The following is a 27584-nucleotide window of genomic DNA, read 5'->3' on the forward strand; positions in this document are numbered from 1 at the left end:
TTTTTTTTTTAAAGATTTTATTTATTTACTTGACAGAGACAGAGACAGCCAGAAAGAGAGGGAACACAAGCAAGGGGAGTGGGAGATGAAGAAGCAGGCTCATAGCGGAGGAGCCTGATGTGGGGCTCGATCCCACAACGCCGGGATCACGCCCTGAGCCGAAGGCAGACCCTTAACCGCGGTGCCACCCAGGCGCCCCCGAATAAATAAAATCTTAAAAAAAAAGAGAGAGAGAACATGTGTGAGAAAGTGCAGACGGTGGAAGGGGCAGCGGGAGTGGGAGAAACAGACACCCTGCTGAGCAGGGAGCCCAACACCAGGCTCAAGCCCAGGACCCATGAGATCATGACCTAAGCCAAAGGCAAATGCGTCACTGACTGAGGCACCCAGGTGCCCCACTTTTTTTTCTCTTGAATTTGAAAATAAGAATTTCAAATTCTATTTTTTTTTTTAAGATTTTATTTATTTATTTGACAGAGATAGAGACAGCCAGCGAGAGAGGGAACACAAGCAGGGGGAGTGGGAGAGGAAGAAGCAGGCTCGCAGCGGAGGAGCCTGGCGTGGGGCTTCGATCCCATAACACCGGGATCACGCCCTGAGCCGAAGGCAGACGCTTAACCGCTGTGCCACCCAGGCGCCCCAAGAATTTCAAATTCTAAATGCCATCTATTGATCTTCCCTTAGCCTATCTTGCAGGACAAATCGTAAGGAATTGTCTCTTCGTTTTTTGTTTTTTAAGTAAGCTCTGCACCCAATGTGGGCTTGAAATCATGATCCTGAGATCAAGAGTCACATGCTCTACAGACTGAGCCAGACAGTTGCTCCAGGAATTGTCTTGATCTTTATTTGTAGAGATAGGATTTTCAACTAGTGTTGTCATTTATTTTAAGATTTTATTTATTTATTTGTTTATTTATTTGACAGAGAGAGAGCACATGCAGGCAGAACAGAAGGCAGAGGGAGAGGGAGAAGGAGGCTTCCTGCTGAGCAGCTAGCCCAACGTGGGGCTTGATCCCAGGCCCCTGGGTTCATGACCTGAACCGAAGGCAGATGCTTAACTGACTGAGCCACAGCCACCCAGGTGCCTCAATAGTGTTGTCATTTAACTGTGTAGTGTCAATTACAGTGGTGGGAAAATAGATCTAACTGCTGAATTTTGGTAGTTTATTGAGAAAAGCTGAATATAAAACACTTCAGGCATCCTGACAGTGTCAATGAAGAATGCAGAACAAAAATCATTGAAGGTAGAACATGTCCTATATTATAGAGAACTCCTGGAAACCCCTCTCATGATGTGCCTCATGCAATTAAGACAGTGCCTAAAACCTAGTAGTTGCTCATTGAACATATATATGAGAGCAATGAATTACCCTGACAACAAGTTTTGCTATTGATTTTTACCATTCTGACCTTGTCTAAATACCCTCTTTATCTCTTCCTCCAATTGCTCCATGTTTCCAGGAATGGAAAAAGAGAAGCAGCAGCAGGAGCAGGGGGACAGGGAGGAGGAGCAGGAGGGAGGACCTGTAGACAAAGCTTTGACTGTGGTCAAGATTCCAATACAGCTAGGTGCTGAGCTTCATTCTTTCATTTCTCACACTTCAGGATTCAGAAATTTTTTCAATGATAATCTCAACTCCCTGCTGAAACCTACCTAAAATAACACGTGAGGGGCACCTGGGTGGCTCAGTCAGTTAAGCATCTGCCTTCAGCTCAAGTCATGATTTTTGGGTCCTGGGAGTGAGCCCTGCACTCAGCATGGAGTCGGCTTGTCCCTCTCCCTCCGTTCCTCCTCCTGCTCTCTCACTTTATCTCTCATAAGTAAATAAAATCCTTTTTTTTTTAAGTCAGGAACCCGCTTTGTGTTTGAGCAGCAATCTTTTTTTTTTTTAAAGATTTATTTATTTATTAGAGAAAGAGTGCTAGAGAGAAAGCACAATTGGGGGGCAGATGGAGAGGGAGAAGCAGACTCCTCGTTAAGCAGGGAGCCCGATGCAGGGCTGGATCCCAGGACCCAGGGATCACCACCTGAGCCCAAGGCAGACACCCAACCAACTGAGCCATCCTGGCACCACAAATAAAATCTTTAATAAAAAAATAAAATAACACGTGAAATGGTAATTCACAGGAGGACATGACCTCATGGTGTCTCAAACGTTTGACAGACGCTGTACAGAAGAAAATGGCATTCAAATGGTTGTGATCCTTTTCAGAGCGGCCTCAGATCTTAAAAGTAATTCTATCTTAGGATATGGAATAAGAAATATTATCTGGGGAAAAAAGTGCCCCTCGCTGGGTTGATACAGTTACTGATTATACAAGCAGGAGAAAAGTTTTCTGAGGAAATTTGTCCACTGATTTCATGGGTGCTCAACATCCTTTTTTTTTTTCCTTCCACTCCGTAGCCCTGTCTGGAGTCTTTTCTCTCTTGTCCCTAACCAGAACTGAAGTTTGCAAAACTGATCTTAAAACGCCATTCAATATGTTATTTAAAAACCAGCAAGGTAATTGTTACTGGCTCCCAGATACGAGTGGACGGAGAGACTTAATGGTGGCGTGTGTCCATTTGATTTTGTAGCTTTGGGGAACATATGAAATAGTATGTCTACAAACATCTGTGATTGGTCCACAGTACACTTCACGAAATCTGCATGCGGGTCTCTAAGGAGAAGTCCCACCCCATCCTCGAGGAGTAGGGCGTACCACTGACCACGCCCTTCGCCGTGGTCCCTTGCTTTTCCCAGGAACCTCCGCGCAGGGCCACTTACTGGTACCTGTAGCTCATGAAGAACTACATTACCCAGAAGCCTAAGCGCCGCAGTCCAATGAAGGCCCAGGAGGGGGGCGTCTCCATGAGTGCGAAAGGCGGCTGGGCGGGACTTCCGGCATCCTCCTTGCATTGGCCAGGATCTACGCAAGCCGGAGCTTTTGATTGCTTGTTTAGGCCGGAGGTTGGGGCGGGGGGGGTGGGGGAGTTGTCTCCGTTTCACGGAGGCTAGTCGGAGCCTCGGCGTCGGCGGCGCGCACCGTGGCCCCGCGGCGGGGGCGAGACTTGGGACGGCCGTGTTTGCCTTCCCGACCTAGACCTGGACCTCTCCGCGACCCCGCTCCGCCCACCGAGTCCGATGGCGGCGGCCGCGCCCACGGACCCGGCTCAGGTAAACGCTCGTCCCGCCGCCCTCCCCACGCCCAAACCCTATAAGCTTGAGCCAGCCCCGGGTGTTCCGGACACGAAGGCGCCGGCGGGCGGGGTCCCGGTGAGTGAGGGGCCGGCTGGTGCAAAGGCTGGAGGGGCGCCTGAGGCGGAGGATGCTGACCTCAGGGGACAGAGAGCGTGAGGCGGCGCCGCTCGCATTGCGAGGACTCTGGGAGCTATAGGGGTTTTGAATAGAAGAAGGATTTGATATGAGTGGGGACTAAAAAGATAGCCACATTTTCCCGCAGAGCAAAACAGATTAGTTTGGGGCGTGGTATATGAATGTGGATTCTTGGAGACCAGTAAAGTAGGCTAGTGCAACGGACTCCCAAAAATGTTCTGATGGTGGGTGAACCAGAGTAGTGCCAGAAGACAGGGAAGAAGTGGTCAGATTCTGGATAGATTTTAAAGATATAACCAGCCGTAGTTACTGCTGCATCACATGTGGGTGTGATTGAGAGTAAAGAGTGAAAAACCAAGTCTTTAATTTTTGATGTTCCGTTGATTTTCATGGACGTCTTGAAAATGGAAATCGGGAAGTCGATGTAGGGAGGTTTCAGAGGGATCGTAAGTTGAGTTTTGGACATGGTTGATTCTGAGATGTCTTGGGATAGAAGTGTCACATGGGGATCTGGGATGGAAGGTGGAGTGTTCTGGGAGAACCGGCTGTGTTGTGGGTGAGAATAGTGGTCTGGACTAGGTCAGGGCCTGGAGATCAGATTGGGGGTCGCAGTTACTTTATTTTATTTTATTTTATTTTAATTTTTAAAGATTTTTAATCTCTACACTCAACATAGGGCTGGAGCTTACAACCCCAAGATCAAGAGCCCTGTGCTCCACCGACTGAGCCAGCCAGGTGCCCCATAAGTACGTTATTTTAAATGGTCCCTGGTGTGAAAGGGGAGGACTGTTGCGGGGGGGAGGGCGGTAAGGGAGAAAGCGTGGGCATTCCTGGCACTTCCCACCAGAAAGATGGAGTCCTGGCATTTGAAAGGATTCTGCCCAGTGTCTGCATGAAGAGAAGGCTGTAGGGCATGAGGATCCTGGTATGGGATGGTGACCCACAAAGGTCGGGGTGCTGTAAAATCGCTACTGTCTGATGACCTCACCTTCAATTTTGAACACCCTGGCCTAAGGGAAACACACATTGAAAAGCTCCTCCAGTGCTAAGAGTGATTCCACCTCACTCAGTCTTAACAAGACAAAATACCTCAAATAGCATATGATAGATTGTCCCAGCCTCTTTATGTTTTTGACTAAAATTTTCCATGGACGAACTCTTTGGGGGCATCTTGCCTCACAGGAAGTTCCTACCAAAGCATTCCTCATATTATAAGTTGTTCCAGCATAAGAGGTGTTTCTGCTCACATGCCCTATATGTGATTTTTATGAGTGTGTAGTGGAGGCAAAACTCTAACCATCTTAGCTTGGATTCTTTTTCTTTTAATGGAAGTATAATTGACACACAAAGTTACATTAGTTTCAGCGTAAAAGACAGGTTTACATATTATTAGCTGGGACTCAAGAAACTAACAAGAGAAAGATAGTTTATTTATGTATGCAACACAGATGGGAGAAACCTAAATCAAAAGTAACTCAAAATGGTGGCTCAGAATTCCAGTTGATAGAGCATTTTCAACAAAGAACAATAAGTTTGTAGAGAAATGACAGGAAGAAAAGTTGTGTTAGATTTCCAAAAGCAGGAGACTGTGGGAAGGTAAACACATGGGAGGAAACTGATGTATGATTTGTTTGCAGATTCCTTTGGTGCCAGTCTTTGGTAAGGATCTATCTCCAGTAAATGGAGAATTTATATCCTGCTTTTGGGCAGAAAAGGGAGATTTTTTCTGTTTGCTATTTCGTGATTATCTTCAGTTCAAAATAATTTTTATGTCAGAGATTCATATTTTGAGGTATAGATTCTGGTTTCCTTCTTGAACTGCAAAATAGCCAGTGGAAAAAGTTCGGAATATCTAAATTCCTAGATTATTCTCACTTTGTATCCCCTATCAAATTGATTTCATAAGAGAATTAAGCATTTATGTCCTGAAGAATCCATTATAGTTAATGAGTTGATTTTTCTTCCATGCATTTAGACTGCTCCTAGGCATGTACCTTCCATGTTGTTGTTGTTTTTAAGGTTTATTTATTTATTTGTCAGAGAGAGCGCACAAGCATGGTGAGCAGCAGGCAGAGGGAGAAGCAGGCTCCCCACTGAGCAAGGAGCCCAGGTGTGACTCAATCCCAGGACCCTGGGATCATGACCTGAGCCCAAGGCAGATGCTTGACTGAGCCACTCAGGCCTCCCCTTCCATGCCCCCCCCATGGGGTTTTTAAGACAGTATTCACTGAAATTATTTTATGTAGGAACCAGTTCTCTTATGGAACCCTATTTGTGAAAGTCTGTGTAAGATTATGACCACACCAATTCCAGTGTGTAGGGGTGGGTTTACCCCACACCAAGTCGCAATTCTCTGACCCACCTGGGTATCCTACAGTTCAGTTCAAATCTGACACTATTTACCGGGAAATACCATCAGATCTCACAGGTTAAGTGTTTAGTCCTGTAAGACTGTCTGCCCTTCCCCCTTCAGACACCAGTCACACACCCATGTTATCACCTCTGTTTCTGACCAACTGGCTATAGATTGGAGGTTCCAATGACGCCCCTCCCTGGGTTTGATTAATTTACTAGAGTGGCTCACAGAACTCAGGGAAACATTTTACTTAATAGATTAATGATATATTATAAAAGGATATAATTCAGAAACAGCCATATGAAGAGATGCATAAGGCATGGTATGGGGAAAGAGCACAGAGCTTCCATGCCCTTTCCTAATGCACTACTCTCCCTGAATCTCCACTCCTTCACCAACCAGAAGCTCTTTGAACCCTTTGGGGGTGGTTTTGGGGCTTTATGGAAGCTTTATTATATGGGCACGATTGATTAAATCCTCAGCAGTTAGTGATTGATTGAACTCAGTCTCCAGCCATTCAGCTCTCTCCAGAGGTCAGGAGGTAGGACTAAAAGTTTCAGCCCTCCAATCACATGGTTGATTCTCCTGGCAACCAACCCTCATCCTTAAATGCCTTCCTAAGGTCACCTCATTAACAAAAGAAAAGACATCTTTTCCTCATCACTTAGGAAATACCGACAGTTTTGGGAGCTCTGTGCCAGAAACAGGGACGAAGATCAAATATGTATTTCTTTTTTTTTTAAGATTTTATTTATTTATTTGACAGAGATAGAGACAGCCAGCGAGAGAGGGAACACAAGCAGGGGGAGTGGGAGAGGAAGAAGCAGGCTCATAGCGGAGGAGCCTGATGTGGGGCTCGATCCCATAACGCCGGGATCACGCCCTGAGCCGAAGGCAGACGCTTAACCGCTGTGCCACCCAGGCGCCCCTCAAATATGTATTTCTTGTGAATCACACTATCACACTGACCTAGTAAATAAATATATACCTATGTCCATTGAGAATTCAGAAAACTTTTTTTTTTTAAAAGAGTTTACTTATTTATTTAACACAGATAGAGACAGCCAGCGAGAGAGGGAACACAAGCAGGGGGAGTGGGAGAGGAAGAAGCAGGCTCATAGCGGAGGAGCCTGATGTGGGGCTCGATCCCATAACGCCGGGATCACGCCCTGAGCCGAAGGCAGACGCTTAACGGCTGTGCCACCCAGGCGCCCCTCAGAAAACTTTTAATCTGTATTTAATCTGATTTATTTTTGCCTTAGTGAATGTAAGTGTTTAAATGTTCAGTGATGTAAAACCAAGATGAATGTCTTGTGAATGTTACATTCTTTTTTGAATATTGTATTCTTAATATCACCTGTATGCTTATTTTTTGTTTGATTTATCTCTTTCTGAGAGGATAGGCAAGAGCAAGTAATTTACACATTTGTACCCACAATTCTGTTCAGTTTTTTACTTTAAATGTTTTATATAGTGTAATTAAAAAGAGAGATTGTCAGACTGTATTAAATACATAGGCAAAGTCTGTACAGTCTGTAATAAATGAGCCTTCATTAGAAAAATAGACAAAAGCTAAAAGGAATGGAATGAAATAAGGCACAAATACTAATAAGAGGGTTGTACTGATTATATTGATCTAAGAAATTGTCAGCTTCAGAGAAAGTAGTATTACCAAAGATAACATAGGGACATTTAAAATATTAGATAGGGGCGCCTGGGTGGCACAGCGGTTAAGCGTCTGCCTTCGGCTCAGGGCGTGATCCCGGCGTTATGGGATCGAGCCCCACATCAGGCTCCTCCGCTATGAGCCTGCTTCTTCCTCTCCCACTCCGCCTGCTTGTGTTCCCTCTCTCACTGGCTGTCTCTATCTCTGTCGAATAAATAAAGAAAATCTTAAAAAAAAAATAAATAAAATATTAGATAAGTAATTTAATCAAGAAGATGCAAGAATGCTAAATGTATTCGTACATAAGAATAAGCCTTCAAAAATTCTTTAAAATTTTTATTTTTAATTTTCCTGAAGATTCATTTATTTATTTGAGAGAGAAGTGAAAGAGAAACCACATACAAGTGGGAGGGGCAGAGGGAAAGGGAGAGAGAATCTCAAGCAGACTCTGTGCTGAGTGCGGAGCCTGACGTGGAGCTCGATACCTTGACCTCAAGGTCACAACCTGAGTGACTATGGGAGGGAGGGACACTGCAGGCACAGAGAAGGAAGAGGAGCAGACCCCACACCAGGTACCCTGGACACCAGGAACCCACAGTAGGAAAACTAATACCCATAATATTTGGCTTTGAAAACCAGAAAGGCTTAACTTCTTGAATTCTTAAAATCAGGAATGCTTAACACCTAAAACTTTAAAACTCAGTGGCCTTGGAGGGAGATAGGAAATAGTCCCTGACCTTAAAGAGACAGCATAAAAACAGCCCCACTGAGATACAGCATAGAAGCAGCAGTTTGAAAAATGCCTGATGGAAACTGAAAGGAGATTTATTTGCTTGTTTCAGAACATGTGCTGGAGGGGCAGGGATTTTAAGGAGACTTCTCCAAGAATAAAGGAGTTGTCAGATGCCATTTCCTTACCCTGCACCCCTAGGCTAGATACATGGACACCTGCAGAAACTACCACAGAATGAACTCTCTTCATTTACTTGCCACTGGCACACCCCACCCTCTCTAATCCAGCCTTACTGGAGTCTGTCCAGAGTGGCTGTAGGTCCCCTGCCATAGCAGACCAGTGAAAACCTTGCTAGTACCATGGGTGTCATGCTCTCCTGTGGACCCCACTCTGCAGGAGTTCTCCAGTGTGACTTCAGGTCCTCTCTCAGAAGCAGAACATCACGTACCTTGCTAACATGCTCGTGTTCTCCAGCAGACCTACCCCTCCAACACCCCTTCTGCAGCACTCTGTCAAAAGAGGCGCTACAAGCATGGCAGTGTGCAAGGAGTCTGGACAAGGGCCAGCACTACTGCAAAGTGACTTCAGTCCTGGGGAGAAGGGAAGATAACCACACACAACAGTTTGACTGTGGCCCCAGCACCTGGTTGGGAGCAGACATTGGGCTAATTGCAGGCTATGCCCACCAGTGAAGTCCTCTCAGGACAACACAGAGTGCCCTGCTGTTCAGTGTGACTGCAGCTCTGTCAAATGCCTGGTCTGACTCAACTCAAGCCCAAGGGTGGCCCCAGACTGCCCCATTAACAATACAGGTACCAAACCCTGCCCACAACAGGCAGAGCGACATTGCAAATTACTGAACTGAAGGCAAAAGTGGCTCAGCCATAACAGTAGGGTGCACATAACACACATAGGGGACACCGCTGTAGCACCAGGTTCTGGTGAAAAGGCAACACTGCACTGCAGGACACTACAGAACCTTTTCTTCATAAGGAATACGACCACTGAACCAGCCCTACAAGAAATGTTAAAAGGGATTCTTTAAGTGGAAAGGAAAGACTAAGCAGGAGTAAGAAAAGTAGGAAGACCAAACACAGTAAAATTAAGTGTATCTATAAAAATTGTTAAAGGGACTCACAAAAGGTTGTAAAGTACAACACCATAGACTTAAAATGTGGGGTGGGGGAAGAGGATTAAAGAATGGTTCACACTTGTGACTGTCAGCTTAGTATAGACTGTTACATGCATAAGATATTATATACAAACCTAATGGAAACCACAAATCAAAAACCAGTAATAGATATGCAAAAAAAGGAAGGGGGGAGAAATCTGAGTATATCACTAAGGAAAGCCAGAAAACAATGAGAGCAGAAAGCAAGGGAAGAAAGGAACAGAGAAGAACTACAAAAATAATCACAAGACAAGTAACAAAATGGCAGTAAGTACATACCTATCAACAATTACTTTGAATGTAAATAGACCAAATGCTTCAGTCAAAAGACATAGGATGATGGAGTGGGTTAAAAAGCAAGACCCATCTATATACTGCCTACAAGAGACTTACTTATGACCCAAAAATACATGCAGATTGAAAGGGAAGGGATGGAAAAGCACTCATCATGTAAATGGAAATGAAAAGAAAGCCAGGATACCAGTACTTATGTCAGACAAAATAGGGTTTAAAACAAAGACTGTAACGAAACAAAGCAGGGCACTGTAGAATTATAAAGAGAACAATCCAACAAGATATAATAATTTTAATTATTTATGAACCCAACATGTTAACACCCAAATACATAAAGCAGCCAATAGCAAACATGAAGGGAGTAATTGATAGTAATACAATAATAGTAGGGGACTTTAACACCCTAATTACATTGATGGACAGATCATCCAAACAAAGTCAACAAGGAACCAGTGACTTTGAATGACACGTTGGACCAGATGTATCTAACATATATTCAGAACATCCCATCCTGAAACAACGGAATATACATTCTTCTCAAGTGCGTGTGGAACGCTATCCAGAATAGATCATGGTAGGCCACAAAGCAAGTCTCAACAAATTCAGAAAGGTTAAAGTCATACCATGCATCTTTTCTGACCACAATGCTATGAAACTAGAAATAAACCACAAGAAAATATCTGTAAAGAACACAAATATGAGAACACAAATACAAAAAAAGTCTGTAAAGCCACAAATGAGTGGCTCAGATGGTTGAGTGTCTGCCTTCAGCTCAGGTCATGATCTCCAGGTCCTGGGAATTAGTCCCATGTCGGGCTCCCAGCTCAGCGGGGAATCTGCTTCTCCCTCTCCCTCTGCCTCTCCCCCTGCTTGTGCTCTCTCTCTCAAATGAATAAATAAAATCTTTAAAAAAAAAAACAAAAAACCCACAAATACATGGAGGTTAAATAACATCCTACTAAGCAATGGATCAGTCAACCAAGAAGTCAAAGAAGAAATAACAAAATACATGGAGACAAATGAAATTGAAAATGCAATGGTCCAAAATCTTTGGGATGCAGCAAAAGCTGTCCTAATTGGGAATTGTATACCAATACAGGCCTACCTCAAGCAGCAAGAAAAATCTCGAACAACCTAACCTTACACCTAAAGGAGCTAGAAAAAGAAGAACAAACAGAACCCAAACCAGTATAAGGAAAGAAATGATAAAAATTAGAGCAGGAATACAATAGAAACTAAAAATAGAACAGGTCAGTGAAACCAGGAGCTGCTTTGAAAAGATGAACAGAACTGATAAACCTTTAGCCACACTCATCAAAAATAAAATTAAATTAAAAATTAAAAAGAGGGGCGCTTGGGTGGTTCAGTCAGTTGAGCATGTGCCTTCGGCTCAGGTCATGATCCCAGGGTCCTGGAATAGAGTTTCACGTCTGGCTCCCTGCTCACCAGGGAGTCTGCTTCTCTCGCTCCCTCTGGCCCTTCCCCCTGCTCGTGCTCTTTCTCTCTCTCAAATAAATAAAATCTTCAAAAAAAATTAAAAAGAGAGGACTCAAACAGAATCAAAAATGAAAGAGGAGAAATAACCAACGCCACAGAAATACAAAGGATTATAGGAATATTATGTAACATTATATGCCAACAAATTGGATAATCTAGAGGAAATGGATAAATTACTAGAATCATATAACCTCCCCAAACTGAATCAGGAAGAAATAGAAAATTTGAACTCACTGATTACCAGCAATGAAATTGAATCAGTAATAAAAAAAAATCTCCAAACAGGGGCGCCTGGGAGCCTCAGTCATTTAAACCTCTGACTTCAGCTCGGGTCATGATCCTGGAATCCCAGGATCGGGCCGCGTGTTGGGCTCCTTGCTCAGCAGGGAAGCCTGCCTCTCACTCTCACTCTACCTGCTGTTCCCCCTGCTTGTGCTCTTTCTCTCCCTCTGTCAAATAAATAAATAAACAAAAAAGTCTAGGGCCAGATGGCTTCACAGGTGAATTCTGCCCAACATTGAAAGAAGAGTTAATACTTACTCTTCTTAAACTATTCAAAAAAACAGAAGAGGAAGGAAAGCTTCCAAATTCATTTTATGAGGCTAGTATTATTCTGGTACCCAAACCAGATAAAGACACTACAAAGAAAGAGAACTTCAGGCCAATATCTCTGAACATAGGTGAAAAAATTCTCAAGAAAATACTAGTAAACTGTATCCAGCCAAACATTAAAAAAATTATTCACTACAATCAAGTGGGACTTATTCCTGGGATGCAAGGTGGTTCAATATTTGCAAATCAATCAGTGTGATACATCATAACAAGAGAAAGGATAAAAACCACATGATCCTTTGAATAGATATAGAAAAAGCATTTGACAAAATGCAACATCCACTTGATAAAAACCCTCAACAAAGTAGGTTTAGAGGAAATATACCTCAACATGATAAAGACCATATGAAAAACCCACAGCTAACATAGTTAGTGGTGAAAAACTGGCAGCTTTCCCCCTAAGATCAGGAGCAAGACAAGGATGTCTCCACTTTTATTCAACGTTATTACTGGAAGTCCTAACCAAAGCAATCAGACAACAAAAAGAAATGAAAGGCAGCCAAATTGGTAAGGAAGAAGTAAAACTTGCACTATTTGCAGAGGATATGATACTCTATAGAAAACCCAGAAGACTTGTCCAATAAACTACTAGAATTGACAAATGAATTCACTAAGGTCAGAGGATACAAATCTATTACATTCTTATACACTAATAATGAAGTGCCATAAAGAGAAATTAAGAAAACAATCCCATTTATAATTGCACCAAAAATAACAAAATGCCTAGGGATCTACTTAACCAAGAGGTGAAAGACCTGTACTATGAAAACTATAAAACACTGATGAAAGTGAAGATGACTGACACAAATAGGAAGGTGTTCCATGCTCATGGGTTGGGAGAGTAAATATTGTTATAATCTCCCTATTACCTAAAGCAATGTACACATTTAATGCAATCCCTGTTAAAATAACAACAGCATTTTTCACAGAACTAGAACAAACAAACCTAAAATTTGTACGATGTGGAACTACAAAAGACCACCTACTGAGTGGGACAAAATATTTAAAAATGGTATATCCAATAAAGGATTAGTATATATAGATAATAATATGTATATAAAGAACTAACACAACTCAACACCAGAAATCAATTAATTTAGTTAAAAAACGGGCAGAAGACATGAACAGACGTTGCTCCAAAAAAGACATCCAAATGGTCAACAGACCCATCAAAAGATGCTCAACATCACTCATCATCAGGGAAATGAAAACCAAACCACAATGAGGTGGGGGAGGAGTTAAGATGGCGGAGGAGTAGAGGACCTCTTTTTCAGCCGGTCCCCTGAGTCGAGTTGGATAGGTACCAGACCAGCCTGAACATCCACGGAATCAGCCTGAGACGCAGGAAGATACATCTGGATCTCTACAAATGAACATCTCCAGCGCTGAGTCTTGAGGTACAAAGCAGGGAGCCGTGAAACCGTGCACAGATATCGGAAGATAAACGGAAGGGTGAGGGAGCCGCCATGTCCGGGCCCCAGGAAGCGGTAGCCACCTGCATGGGGGAGCGGGCAGACCGCGGACCCACACCCTTGAGACAGCAGACTGAGACCGTGAGCCAGGGGCGCGTGCTACCAAGCATCTCACGGAACTCTGGTGTGCTCACTGGATCCAGACTGAGACTGGGAGCTCTGGGAGCGCGCGCGGGGCGGCTGGTGGGCCACCTGCACGGGGGAGCGGGCGGACTGCGGACAGCACCCGCAAGACATCAGACTGAGACCGGGAGCTCTGGGAGCGTGCGCGGGGTGGCTGGCGACTGGCAGCTGGCAGGCCACCTGCACAGGGGAGCGGGTGGACCGCGGATGGCACCCGCGAGACAGCAGACCGAGACCGGTAGCTCCGTGAGCGCGCGGGGCAGCTGGCGACTGGCAGGCCACCTGCACCAGGGAGCGGGCGGACCACAGACCCGCACCCTTGAGACAGCAGACTGAGACCGTGAGCTGGGAGCGCGCGCCACCAAGCATCTCACGGAACTCCGGTGTGCTCACTGGATCCAGACTAAGACCGGGAGCTCAGGGAGCGGGCGCGGGGCGGCAGGCTGCTGGCGGCTGGCAGGCTTAGAAACACAAAGAACAGAGACGCGCCAGCCCTGGAAGTGAGGGCTGGGATGCCGGGTGTGGGGCACACAGCCTGAGATGCTGCAGGGTTGAGCAGCACCAACCAAAACAGAGTTAAAGTGGCCAGAACATCAGTGGAGAACGGGCCGCAATCCCTCTGTTCTGTGACAGAGGCTGAATTTCAGCCGCTGCTGCTCTCTCAGAAGAGGCATAGCAAACCGCCAGGGAAAGCCGCCAGAGAACAAAAGCCCGGAAATACCGGCTCACAGGGTGCCCATCCCCATCCCCCCTCGCAAGGGACACAGAGACTCTACCCAAACAGGGTTTTCTGAGTACCGGCAGGCAGGCCCCTCCCCCAGAAGGCAGGCTGAAAAATCAAGAAGCCCACAACCCGGAGCGCCTGAGTGGCGCAGTCACCAAGCACCTGTCTTCGGATTAGGGTGTGATCACAACGCTCCGTAAGGAGTCCCTCATCGGGCTTCTCCACCGGGAACCTGCTTCTTCCTCTCCCACTCCTCTGCTTGGGTTCCCTTTCTTGCTGACTGTCTCTCTCTCTCTCAAATAAATAAATAAACTCTTTAAGGAAGAAGCCCACATCCCTAAGATCTCTATAAAACAAGGGCGCACGGCCTGGGTCCCAGTCAACACTTGGGCTCTGGACAACCCTGCAATCTCTCTTCATCAGAATGACGAGAAGGAGAAGTCCCCCCCAGCAAAGAAAAGATAATGAGTCTGTGGCCTCTGCCACAGAATTGGCCTCGGCCACAGAATTAATACATATGGATGTATCCCAATTATCAGAAATGGAATTCAGAGCAACAATGGTCAAGATGATGAGTAAACTTGAAAAAAGCATCAGAGAAAGCGTTGCTGAGAATATAGAATCCCTAAGGGCAGAAATGAGAGCGAATCTGACAGAAATTAAAAATTCTATGGGCCAAATACAGTCAAAACTAGAGGCTCTGACGGCCAGGGTCACCGAGGCAGAGGAACGCGTTAGCGAATTGGAGGATGGGTTAGTAGAAGAAAAAACGAAAATAGAAGCTGGTCTTAAAAAAATCCACGCCCACGAATGTAGATTACGGGAGATTACTGACTCTATGAAACGATCCAATGTCAGAATCATCGGCATCCCTGAAGGGGTGGAGAAAAACAGAGGTCTAGAAGAGATATTTGAACAAATTGTAGCTGAAAACTTCCCTAATCTAGCAAGGGAAACAAGCATTCGTGTCCAAGAGGCAGAGAGGACCCCATCCAAGCTCAACCAGGACAAACCTACGCCACGGCATGTCATAGTGCAATTCGCAAATATTAGATCCAAGGATACAGTATTGAAAGCGGCCAGGGCAAAGAAATTTCTCACGTACCAAGGCAAAGGTATCAGGATTACGTCAGACCTGTCTACAGAGACCTGGAATGAGAGAAAGGCTTGGGGGGGCATTTTTAAAGCTCTTTCAGAGAAAAACATGCAGCCAAGGATCCTTTATCCAGCAAAGCTGTCATTCAGAATTGATGGAGAAATAAAGACGTTCCAAAATCGCCAATCATTAACCAATTTCGTAACCACGAAACCAGCCCTACAGGAGATATTAAGGGGGGCTCTATAAAGGTAAAAAGGCCCCAAGAGTGATACAGAGCAGCAAGTCACAACCGATACAAAGACTTTAAAGAGAAATGGCATCATTAAAATCATATCTGTCAATAATCTCTATCAATCTAAATGGCTTAAACTCTCCCATAAAACGCCACAGGGTTGCAGATTGGATAAAAAGACATGACCCATCCATTTGCTGTCTACAAGAGACTCATTTTGAACCCAAAGATGCATTCAGACTTAGAGTAAGGGGATGGAGTACCATCTTCCACGCAAATGGACCTCAAAAGAAAGCTGGAGTAGCAATTCTCATATCAGATAGACTGGATTTTAAACTAGAGGCCATAGAGAGAGATACAGAAGGGCACTATATTATTCTTAAAGGAAGTATTCAACAAGTGGATATGACAATTATTAATATATATGCCCCCAACAGGGGAGCAGCAAGATACACAAGCCAACTCTTAACCAAAATAAAGAGACATATAGATAAGAACACAGTAATAGTAGGGGACCTCAACACCCCACTATCAGAAATAGACAGAACACCCTGGCAAAAACTAAGCAAAGAATCAAAGGCTTTGAATGCCATACTCGACGAGTTGGACCTCATAGATATATATAGAACACTACACCCCAGAACCAAAGAATACTCATTCTATTCAAATGCCCATGGAACATTCTCAAGAATAGATCATGCTCTGGGACACAAAACAGGTCTCAGCCAATACCAAAAGATTGAAATTATCCCCTGCATATTCTCAGACCACAACGCTCTGAAATTGGAACTCAACCACAAGGAAAAACCTGGAAGAAACTCAAACACTTGGAGGCTAAGAACCATCCTGCTCAAGAATGACTCGATAAACCAGGAAATCAAAAAACAAATTAAACAATTTATGGAGACCAACGAGAATGAATACACAACGGTCCAAAACCTATGGGATACTGCAAAGGCAGTCCTAAGGGGGAAATACATAGCCATCCAAGCCTCACTCAAAAGAATAGAAAAATCTAAAATGCAGTTTCTATATTCTCACCTCAAGAAACTGGAACAGCAACAGAGGGACAGGCCTAACCCACTGACAAGGAAGGAGTTGACCAAGATTAGAGCAGAAATCAATGAATTAGAGACCAGAACCACAGTAGAGCAGATCAACAGGACTAGAAGCTGGTTCTTTGAGAGAATCCATAAAATTGATAGACCACTGGCAAAACTTGTCCAAAAACAAAGAGAAAGGACTGAGATTATTAAAATTATGACTGAAAAGGGAGAGGTCACGACCAGCACCATTGAAATTGCAAGGATTATTAGAAACTTTTATCAACAGCTATATGCCAAAAAACTAAACAATCTGGAAGAGATGGAGGCCTTCCTGGAAACCTATAAACTACCAAGACTGAAACAGGAAGAAATAGATTTCTTAAATAGGCCAATTAACTATGAAGAAATTGAGTCAGTGATAAACAACCTTCCAAATAATAAAACTCCAGGCCCAGACGGTTTTCCTGGGGAATTCTACCAAACATTCAAAGAAGAAATAATACCTATTCTCCTAAAGCTATTTCAAAAAATAGAAACAGAAGGAAAGCTACCAAACTCATTCTATGAGGCTAATATTACCTTGATCCCCAAACCAGGCAAAGACCCCCTCAAAAAGGAGAATTACAGACCGATTTCTCTAATGAATATGGATGCCAAAATCCTCAACAAGATCCTTGCTAATAGAATCCAACAGTACATTAAAAGGATTATCCATCATGACCAAGTGGGATTCATACCTGGGATGCAAGCATGGTTCAACACTCGCAAATCAATCAATGTGATACATCATATCAACAAGAAAAGACTCAAGAACCATATGATCCTCTCAATTGATGCAGAAAAAGCATTTGACAAAATACAGCATCCTTTCCTGATTAAAACCCTTCAGAGTGTAGGAATAGAGGGTACATTTCTCAATCTCATAAAAGCCATCTATGAAAAGCCTACTGCAAGCATTATTCTCAATGGGGAAAAGCTGGAAGCCTTTCCCTTAAGATCAGGAACACGACAAGGATGCCCACTCTCGCCACTATTATTCAACATAGTACTAGAAGTCCTTGCAACAGCAATCAGAAGACAAAAAGGGATCAAAGGTATCCAAATCGGCAAAGAAGAAGTCAAACTGTCTCTCTTTGCAGATGACATGATACTCTATATGGAAAACCCAAAGGAATCCACTCCCAAACTATTAGAAGTTATAGAACAATTCAGTAAGGTGGCAGGATACAAAATCAATGCCCAGAAATCAGTTGCATTTCTATACACGAATAACGAGACTGAAGAAAGAGAAATTAGGGAATCCATCCCATTTACAATAACACCAAAAACCATGCGTTACCTTGGAATTAACTTAACCAGAGACGTAAAGGACCTATATGCTAGAAACTATAGATCACTTTTGAAAGATATTGAGGAAGACATAAAAAGATGGAAAAATATTCCATGCTCATGGATTGGAAGAATTAACATAGTTAAAATGTCCATACTACCCAGAGCAATCTACACTTTCAATGCTATCCCGATCAAAATACCGAGGACATTTTTCAAAGAACTGGAACAAATAGTCCTTAAATTTGTATGGAACCAGAAAAGGCCCCGAATCTCCAAGGAACTGTTGAAAAGGAAAAACAAAGCTGGGGGCATCACAATGCCGGATTTCGAGCTGTACTACAAAGCTGTGATCACAAAGACAGCATGGTACTGGCACAAAAACAGACACATCGACCAATGGAACAGAATAGAGAACCCAGAAATGGACCCTCGGCTCTTTGGGCAACTAATCTTTGATAAAGCAGGAAAAAACATCCGGTGGAAAAAAGACAGTCTCTTCAATAAATGGTGCTGGGAAAATTGGACAGCTACATGCAAAAGAATGAAACTTGACCACTCTCTCACACCATACACAAAAATAAACTCCAAATGGATGAAAGACCTCAATGTGAGACAGGAATCCATCAAAATTCTAGAGGAGAACATAGGCAACAACTTCTATGACATCGGCCAGAGCAACCTTTTTCACGACACATCTCCAAAGGCAAGAGAAATAAAAGATAAAATGAACTTATGGGACTTTATCAGGATAAAGAGCTTCTGCACAGCCAAGGAAACAGTCAAAAAAACTAAGAGACAGCCCACGGAATGGGAGAATATATTTGCAAAGGACACCACAGATAAAGGACTGGTATCCAAGATCTACAAAGAACTTCTCAAACTCAATACACGAGAAACAAATAAACAAATCATAAAATGGGCAGAAGATATGAACAGACACTTTTCCAATGAAGACATACAAATGGCTAACAGACACATGAAAAAATGTTCAAAATCATTAGCCATCAGGGAAATTCAAATCAAAACCACACTGAGATACCACCTTACGCCAGTTAGAATGGCAAAGATAGACAAGGCAAGAAACAACAATTGTTGGAGAGGATGTGGAGAAAGGGGATCCCTCCTACATTGTTGGTGGGAATGCAAGTTGGTACAGCCACTCTGGAAAACAGTGTGGAGGTCCCTTAAAAAGTTAAAAATTGAACTACCCTATGACCCAGCCATTGCACTACTGGGTGTTTACCCCAAAGATACAGACGTAGTAAAGAGAAGGGCCATATGCACCCCAATGTTCATAGCTGCATTGTCCACAATAGCCAAATCATGGAAGGAGCCGAGATGCCCTTCAACAGATGACTGGATTAAGAAGCTGTGGTCCATATATACAATGGAATATTACTCAGCTATCAGAAAGAACGAATTCTCAACATTTGCTGCAACATGGACGGCACTGGAGGAGATAATGCTAAGTGAAATAAGTCAAGCAGAGAAAGACAATTATCATATGATTTCTCTCATCTATGGAACATAAGAACTAGGATGATCGGTAGGGGAAGAAAGGGATAAAGAAAGGGGGGTAATCAGAAGGGGGAATGAAACATGAGAGACTATGGACTATGAGAAACAAACTGAGGGCCTCCGAGGGCAGGGGGGTGGGGGATTGGGATAGACAGGTGATGGGTAGTAAGGAGGGCACGTTTTGCATGGTGCACTGGGTGTTATACACAACTAATGAAGCATCGAACTTTACATCGGAATCTGGGGATGTACTGTATGGTGACTAACATAATATAATAAAAAAATCATTAAAAAAAAAACCACAATGAGCTTTCACATCTGTCAGAGTGGCTAAATTCAAAAACACACAAAACAACAAGTGTTGGTGAGGATGTGGAAGAAAAGGATCCCTTGTGCACTGTCGGTGGGAATGCAAGCTGGCAAAGTGATAAATATATATCTCCAAAGGAATATTATTCAGCCATAAAATAGACTGAAACTTTGCCACATGTGTTAATGTGTTTGGATCTTGAGGTATAATGCTAAATGGTATTGGTCAGAGAAACACAAATGCCATATGATTTCAATCATATGTGGAATTTAAGAAAGAAAACAGACAAATGCGAAAAAATGAAACAGGAAACAAGACTCTTAAATATAGAGAACAAATGTGGTTACCAGATGGGAGGTGGGTTGGGGATGGGTGGAAAAGCTGAAGGGAATTAGTACACTTATGATGGGCACTGAGTAATGTGTAGAATTGTTGAATCACTATATTGTCCACATGAAACTAATATAACACTTTGTTAATTGTACTGGAATTTAGGGGAAAAAAAGTTGAGAGAGGATATCTCCAATGTCTAAAATTGTGAAGGGATCAACAAGTAGTCCATACAAAGAAACAGTATTAATTGGAGCAAAGACTATAGGGGCGCCTGGGTGGCTCAGTCGTTAAGCGTCTGCCTTTGGTTCAGGGCGTGATCCCAGAGTCCTAGGATTGAGCCCTGCATCAGGCTCCTCTGCTGGGAGCCTTCTTCTTCCTCTCCCACTCCCCCTGCTTCTGTTCCCCCTCTCGCTGGCTGTCTCTGTCTCTGTGAAATAAATAAATAAAATCTTAAAAAAAAAAAGAAATAAGACTCTAGTCTAAATGGGCAAAACATGAGTGGTCAATGGAAGGGGGAACCCAGGAGGCTATGAGACCTATGAAAAGATACACAAACACATTTAAGTTTAGGAATTCATACCAGGTACAACTGTCTTTACTGGGCCTGTTTTGTTTGCTGAAGTGCATTGTGAGAGGGAAGGTGGGGAGGCAGAGATGACTCAAAGTTGTGAACGTGCTGCGGCCGTCAACTGAACCGGGGATGTCAGTTGTCAAGTGGATGTTCAGGGGATTAGGTGGAGATAAGAAGGACACAGCATGTGTATAACAGATAAACTAATCACCTCCCAAAGCCGTCCATGTTCTAACCCCTTGAACTTCTGGATATGGTACCTCACATGGCAAAAGGGACTTTATGTGTGTAATTAAATTGAGTATATGGACAACGTGGAGAACCGTGGTGGGTAGCTGAAGCTGTGAGGGAGGGGTGGCCTGAGAAGTGATATGCACGAGAGGCGTGAGTGGGAACTGATGGTCCTGCAGGCCCATCACTGGGGGCTTCCATGAGAACAGTGAGCCCACGCATGATTTAGGGTACCCCCAGGGGATTGGCTGGCAAGTGGGGAAGTGGGTGAGCATGACATTGTTGTGGGTAGAAAGAGTGGGGATACTCAGTTAAGAGACTTTCCTGGACCTTGATGGCCATGTCATTGCAGGTCTGTGTGATCTCTGAGGACGTGTTCGTGTGCTTCTCCCGGGAAGAATGGATGCTCCTTGATGATTCTCAGAGACTTTTATATCAGGATGTGATGCTGGAGAACTTTGCACTTTTAGCCTCACTGGGTAAGGTCTGCATGCCATTCCCATCTGCTTTCTCTTTTTCTCCAGGGGCTGCTCTGTCCTTCCCATGGTCAGATCCTAGGCACTGCCTCCCTGCCAGGTTTCCTGGAGTAGGTGCTGTGGGTGCCCAGTTTGTGCTGTATGGAGCGTTCGCATCTCTGAGTCAGCTAGTCCTCAAGCCATGCAGCGAAGGGTTTGGGAGTCACAAGGTGTGGTTTGCCCAATGGATCCCATGGTCTTGGTCATTTGTGGGGCTGGTGAACCTGTCCAGAATTATGGCACCTCTGTGCCCAAGGTTCTGCTTCCCTTCTCTAGCGGACATTTTCTGGGGCTTAATTGTACCAGGAATTACAGGCACTCACATAGTTACTACTTATGGGGACCTGTGTGCAGTTCCTTCAAAACCTTCCTTCAAGGTTTTTAAAAAAAAATTTTAAAGATTTTATTTATTCATTTTAGACAGAGAGAGAACATGAGCAGGGTGAGGGGCAGAAGGAGAGGGAGAGGGAGAGGATCCCAAGCAGAGTCCACGCTGAGTGCAGAGCCCAGCTTGGGGCTCGATCCCATGACCCTGAGATCGTTACCTGAGCTGAAACCAAGAGTCAGACACTCAACCAACTGAGCCACCCAGGCACTCTCCCCCTCCCCAAGGTTTTTGTTTTGTTTTGTTTTTAACCTAAAGAGTGTCATAGGATGCGTTGCTCTGGCCAGTAGTGGCTGTTCACCTGTCCTGTGTCTCTCTTAGGAATTGCATCCTCCAGATCACACTTAGTCACCCAACTGGAGCAAAGGGAAGATCCCCGGATGCCTGATCAGGTGGATATGACCCCAGCCACAGAAAGAGAGGCTCAGAAGGGACTTGGACCTGGTGAGTGGATTTGAGGGAAAGGCATGATATCAAGGTTGGGCTCAAAACTAGCAGTACTAACTTTTCACACCAGTGTTCAGCATCAAGCCTGGTAGGTCCACAGTATTTCTCCCCATCCTTCCCCATTCTTGACATTGCAGCTTATCTCCTGTCAGACTTCTAGCCCCTTGCCATCTTCTATCTGCCCTGATCCCAGGCTGCCCCCCTGCATTGTTCTGCAGAATTGGCCTACACTTAACGTGTCAGGAGATGCACACATACCCTTAAATAATCCTTGAGCACCAGCTGTACACTTGTAAGTGGATCTTCCTGGGCCTGCACGGGCCCTTCTGCACAGCATCCACCTCTCTGACAGCCAGATTTCTACTGGAAGCCATTTGGTGTACTCCATCCACATATCCTTGTCTTTAGGAGACTCCCTTCATTCAGTGACCTTCAGAGACCCAGTTCTGCATTGCAACCCCTTCCTCAACCTTTCCCTACCTCTCTTGTCCTGTGAACTGTCCCACTGAGGTACTCCCAGGTGTGTCGTACACACAATAACAGTAGGGTCGCCCCTCCCCGGAAGTCTAACATTCATGTCAACAGAACTTCTCTGCTTTCAGGTTGTTGGTGTGCAGTGGAGGATGAGGCTACGTTCTCTGAGCAGAGTGTTTCTTTAGAAGGAGTGTCACAGGTCAGGACTCCGGTGGCAGGTCTGAAGCCCCAGCCATGTGACATATCTGGCTCAATATTGAAAGAAATCTTACATCTCACTGAATACCAGGGGGGAGAAGCCAGGCTGGAACCACACACGGGTGGGGCCTGTTGGAAGCATTTCTGGCTCAGTGCAAATGTCCATCAGCACCACGCTGCAGAGAAATCCTTCAGAAGAGATGAGGGCAGGGACTCTGTGAAAAGCTGCAGATTCTATGTGCCAGAAAAGACGTATACATACAGTGAGCGTAGAATGGACTTTCCAGCCACCTCTGACCTTCTTCAGCACCAGGTCCCCCACATTAGAATGAAGCCCCACAAGAACCCCAGGCTTGGGGAAGCCCTTTGCCCTGGACAGCGGCATCACAAGTGCATTGAATGTGGGAAATTGTTTACCCGCAAAGACACACTTACACGGCACCAGAGAATCCATACTGGCGAAAGGCCTTATGAGTGCAACAAATGTGGGAAATTCTTTAGTCAAAGCTGTGACCTTTTTAAACATGAGACCATACACACTGGAGAAAGACCTTACGAGTGCAGCGAATGTGGGAAATTCTTTAGACAAATCTCTGGCCTGATTGAACACAGGCGAGTTCACACTGGTGAAAGACTCTATCAGTGCAGTAATTGTGGAAAATTCTTTAGTAGTAAGTCTAACCTCATTAGACACCAAGAAGTTCACACAGGAGCAAGGCCTTATGTATGTAGCACATGTGGGAAAGAGTTCAGCCGCAAACACACACTTGTTCTGCACCAGAGGACTCACACTGGAGAAAGGCCTTATGAGTGCAGTGAATGTGGGAAGGCCTTTAGCCAAAGTTCCCACCTTAATGTACACTGGAGAATTCATAGCAGTGATTACGAGTGCAGCAGGTGTGGGAAGGCGTTTAGCTGCATCTCTAAACTCATTCAGCACCAGAAAGTTCACTCTGGAGAAAATCCTTTTGAGTGCAGCAGATGTGGGAAAGCCTTTACCCAGAGGCCAAATCTTATTCGGCACTGGAAAGTTCATACTGGAGAACGGCCTTACGTGTGCAGCAAATGTGGGAAAGAGTTTAACCGCAAACACACACTTGTTCTCCATCAGAAGATTCATACTGGAGAAAAGCCTTAATACCGCAGCAGATGTGGGAAATCCTTTAGCCAAGGGCCCCAACTTATTGTCCATTTGAGAATTCCTAGCAGTGATTATGAGCACAGCAGACATCGGAAAGCCTTTACCCAAGGACCAAACTTTATTCAGCACTGGAAAATCCACACTGGACAGAGGCCTCAGCAGTACAGGGAATGTGCTCTCTCCTTGTTCAGCCTGACAGCTCTCCCCAGAGTGAAGCTCTGAGAGTAGGCTTTGTGACGGAGCCATCTTTCAGGTGTGGTACCTCACACATCTGAACATCTGTACTAGGGAGGTTCCTTGTGAGTGCCTGGTACGTCAGGTGCTGTCAGGAGCTGTGTTGCACATTGTAAATTGCCAAGTCCTTTTGTCAGTGGCAAAAGCTGTCCCACTATTACCATCTCTCAGAGTCCCACAGTGCGTGTTAGTCACTCCAGCATGCTTAGGCAGGCAGACCTGTGCTGTCTCCACAGTCCCTAGAAGGAGCCATGATTGGACTCCGTGGCCCATGGGGGGCCTTGTTTCCTCCCTTTTGTCTTGGTTAGGCATGGAAAAAATCAGCACACAAGATGGGTTTTCCAGGTAGCTTGCAAAGGTTTATCTTGATGGACTTTTTCGTCTCGTGTGATGCTCGTTGCGGATGTGTGCAGTCTCATAGCCTCCAGCCCTGGAATCACATGCCTCACATCACTCATGTTTATACAATCATAAAGGGCTTATTCTTTGAGCTACTTTTATTTTTTTTTAAAAAAGATTTTATTTATTTATTAGAGAGCCCGAGTGGGGTTGAGGGGGGTGGGCAGAGGGAGAGGGAGAAGCAGGCTCCCTGTTCACCTGATGCGGGGCTCGATCTCAGCGTCCCGGGATCATGACCTGAGCCAAAGGCAGATGCTTAACCGACTGAGCCACCCAGGTTCCCCTCTTTGAGCTACTTTTAATCTGGAGGGTTCTGCTCATTGTGTGGAGTGTGTTGAGGACACAGTTTTGTTCTACCAACATAAAAAGATAAAGTTTGTGGGAATCCCCTGTTTTCCATGTCTCAGAGGGGACATGGTGACGGCAGAGAAAAGCTCTCACTCCAGGTTTGGCCTAATTTGCATTGCTACCCAAGGTCCTCTAGGAAAGACTTAGGAGCTCTCTCAGACCTGTCATGGCAACTTGGGTGCTAGTTTAATTTGTGGGTCCATAAGTAACTCTGTGGAGAGCTGGTTGTGACAACCTCCAGTGCATCTGGAAGCAGAATGAGTTTGGTCCCTTGTCCCTGTGGAATGTTTCATACCCCAAGCACTATTAAGAGGAGACTGGCCTCTGGTACCTGGCAAGGAGCCTGAGTTCAGAATTCAGTAGTAGGTGTCACTGGCTGGAAGACCTACAGGAGCCAGGTGGGAACTATAAGGGACACAGAAACAACGTGTGATTAATACGGAGTTAGAGAGATTGCAGCGCACTAGAAGGATGCCCCATGAAAGGTACCTGCTCATAGTATTCCCATATTCTGGCGGAGCAGCATGAGAAGAGTACAGAAATTTTCAGGACTTCCAGAGCTGTCTCCTGTGGCCAAGATCACGTGCAGGACAAATAACTTAAATATTTGTGGATTCCCTTAGACTCTAGATGCCTCACGTTGGAACTGTTGCTGTGCCGGCAGGAAAATGGATTGAGAAGGGAGGTCTAGGATTCCAGGGATGTGGCTTTTGTGACTTATCCAATATTCTTTCTTTCTTTTTTTTTTTTATTTGTCAGAGAGAGAGAGCACAAGCAGGGGGAGTGGCAGGCAGAGGGAGAAGCAGGTTCCCTGCTGAGCAAGGAGCCTGATGAGGGACTTGATCCTAGGACCCTGGGATCACGACCTGAGCTGAAAGCAAGACGGTCAACTGACTGAGTCACCCAGGCATCCTGACTTAGTGTTCTTGGTGACTCATAGAAACAGCTTTCCTGAGTTGCCAGTTCATGCTGCCAGAGGCGGGACTACTCCCAAGGCACGAGAGAGAGATGATGGAGTAAATAGGGTTGCCCATAGGATTTAATTTGTCTTTTTCCTATTTTCTTAAGGTAGACTATGTTATTTATTTGAGAACTCCCTTTTAATATAGTCATTTTTTAAGTTTCCCTATAACTACTATGTTAGCAGAATTCCCCACATTTTGATATATTGTGCATTTGTTTCATCTAAGATAGAATTAGTTTAAAATTGGACTGAAAAAGTTCTAACTTTATTTCTAGGGACTTCTGAGTATCTATCTTTTGACAATCTGCTAAGATAAGGGCTGTGGGATTTATTATGTATTGTTTAATATCCAAAAATTTTCTGACCACACCTAGTCCCAGTTTGGTTGCTGATGGTTTCCAGTTGACATAATTGTTAGATAGTCTGGCTTGACTGTGTTACCAGAAAGGCATAAAAACTCCTACTGGAGTCTTCTGATTCTCTGGAAGCCAGGTTCTTCATTCACATATTTGTGGCTTAATCTGGGAGTGAATCACAAGAGTGTGTGAATAAGAATCTGGGAAACCGCGTGGATCTTTGACCCCCAGTATGGCCCTGCATTTCTTTCTCTTGCTATGTTATATCCTTTGCTTTTAAGAAAACCTCATGTGAGTATGTTCTGTGGAGTCTTGCAAATATTTTCACTTACAATACTTGTGAAGTGTTTGTAGTTGGTGATGAGAATGGGATATTTAACATGACCCCTGATCATAATTTAAATAATAATGACTAAGAGGGGAGCGCCTGGCTGGCTCAGTTGGTAGAGCATGTGATTCTTGATCTCAGGTTTATGAGTTCAAGCGCTGCACTGAGTGTGGAGCCTACTTTAAAAAAAAAAAAAAAAGACTGCACAGGAAGAAAGAGGCTGGTGAAGAAGGATTTTCATTCACAGGCTGGTTTCCAGGCCACCCCTGCGTTGCGTATGCACAAGTGCCACACTCAGAAACCAGAGGAAAAACATAAGTGAGCCCTGGAGTCTGTAGGTCCAGGCTGAATGGATCGCAAATCAAATACGAACTGAGGGGATGCCAGCCAAGAATGTGGTTCCTCGGCTGCCCCCCCCCCCCCGCCTTTTCTGCAAAAATAAAGGCATCCGAGAAGCAGCTAGAGGCTCTTAAAGCTGTAGATTACAGCCTGTGGTTCAGGCTGTATGATATGATACCATACCATACCTTCTATCGCCATCCCTCTGAGCCAGCTGATTGACATGATAAAAGGGGAGACGGTATGATGTGAGGCATGATGTTACGCATCTCTGTTCAGCTCTCTTGAGTGGGGTTTAATGCTGGGGGAAAGGTAAGGATGATTCAGAAGAAAGATAACTATAAATAAAAGAGAGGGGAGAAATCTCAGAATAAATCAAAGATGTTCAGGTGGTTGATTAAAAGTGATGTCTTTAAACTTTTAAGATTTTATTTATTTATTTGACAGGGAAAGAGAGCACACAAACAGGGGGAGTGGCAGAGGGAGAGGGAGAAGCAGGCTCCCTGCTGAGCAGAGAGCCCAATGTGGGTGTCCATCCCAGGACCCTGAGATCACGACCTGGGCCGAAGGCAGACGCTTAACTGACTGAGACACCAAGGCACCCCAAAAAGTGACATCTTTAAAAAGGAGAAGGTAGAATAGTTACTAAAATTTTGATGGATCACTAAGAAATTGGTAATCTGTTCAAAGAACTGGAACAAATTCAATTTATCTTAGTCACAATAAACTTCTAAATATTAAGATTATAAAGAAGAGGCATAATCTCAGAACCTGTTCTTATTATAACCAGGCAGGGAAATGCAGAGGACTATGACTGAA

The 27584-nt window shown here is 44.4% G+C and overlaps 2 protein-coding genes across 3 annotated transcripts in view; both read left to right on the forward strand.

The window, feature by feature from the left end:
* Positions 1-2948: 2948 nt before the first annotated feature.
* Positions 2949-26864, forward strand: ZNF671 (zinc finger protein 671). The gene is made up of 4 exons (XM_034639394.1): positions 2949-3158; positions 20990-21116; positions 21859-21981; positions 22587-26864. Exons 1-4 carry the CDS (start codon positions 3126-3128, stop codon positions 23792-23794), a joined length of 1491 nt encoding a protein of 496 aa, XP_034495285.1. The 5' UTR covers positions 2949-3125; the 3' UTR covers positions 23795-26864.
* LOC100466129 (zinc finger protein 256-like) overlaps positions 21859-27584 on the forward strand; it is a 42790-nt gene continuing 37064 nt past the window's right edge. The window contains exon 1 of one of the 2 annotated variants that reach the window (XM_034639361.1): positions 21859-21981. The gene's annotated coding sequence lies outside the window, so the exon portion shown is untranslated. Of the gene's footprint in view, positions 21982-22613; positions 22658-27584 lie in introns of those variants that run through there. The other variant, XM_019793705.2, reaches the window with a different exon arrangement.

The sequence above is a fragment of the Ailuropoda melanoleuca genome, chromosome 12 (assembly GCF_002007445.2).
Source record: "Ailuropoda melanoleuca isolate Jingjing chromosome 12, ASM200744v2, whole genome shotgun sequence".
In the NCBI taxonomy this organism is placed as follows: domain Eukaryota; kingdom Metazoa; phylum Chordata; class Mammalia; order Carnivora; family Ursidae; genus Ailuropoda; species Ailuropoda melanoleuca.

What these genes read in the sequence shown, in the direction of transcription:
- ZNF671 (XM_034639394.1), top strand. Translation starts at nt 3,126, where the DNA reads ATGGCGGCGGCCGCGCCCACGGACCCGGCTCAG. An exon ending in CGCCCACGGACCCGGCTCAG is followed by an intron (nt 3,159 to 20,989) that starts GTAAACGCTCGT and finishes ATGTCATTGCAG; the next exon opens with GTCTGTGTGATCTCTGAGGA. An exon ending in TGCACTTTTAGCCTCACTGG is followed by an intron (nt 21,117 to 21,858) that starts GTAAGGTCTGCA and finishes TGTCTCTCTTAG; the next exon opens with GAATTGCATCCTCCAGATCA.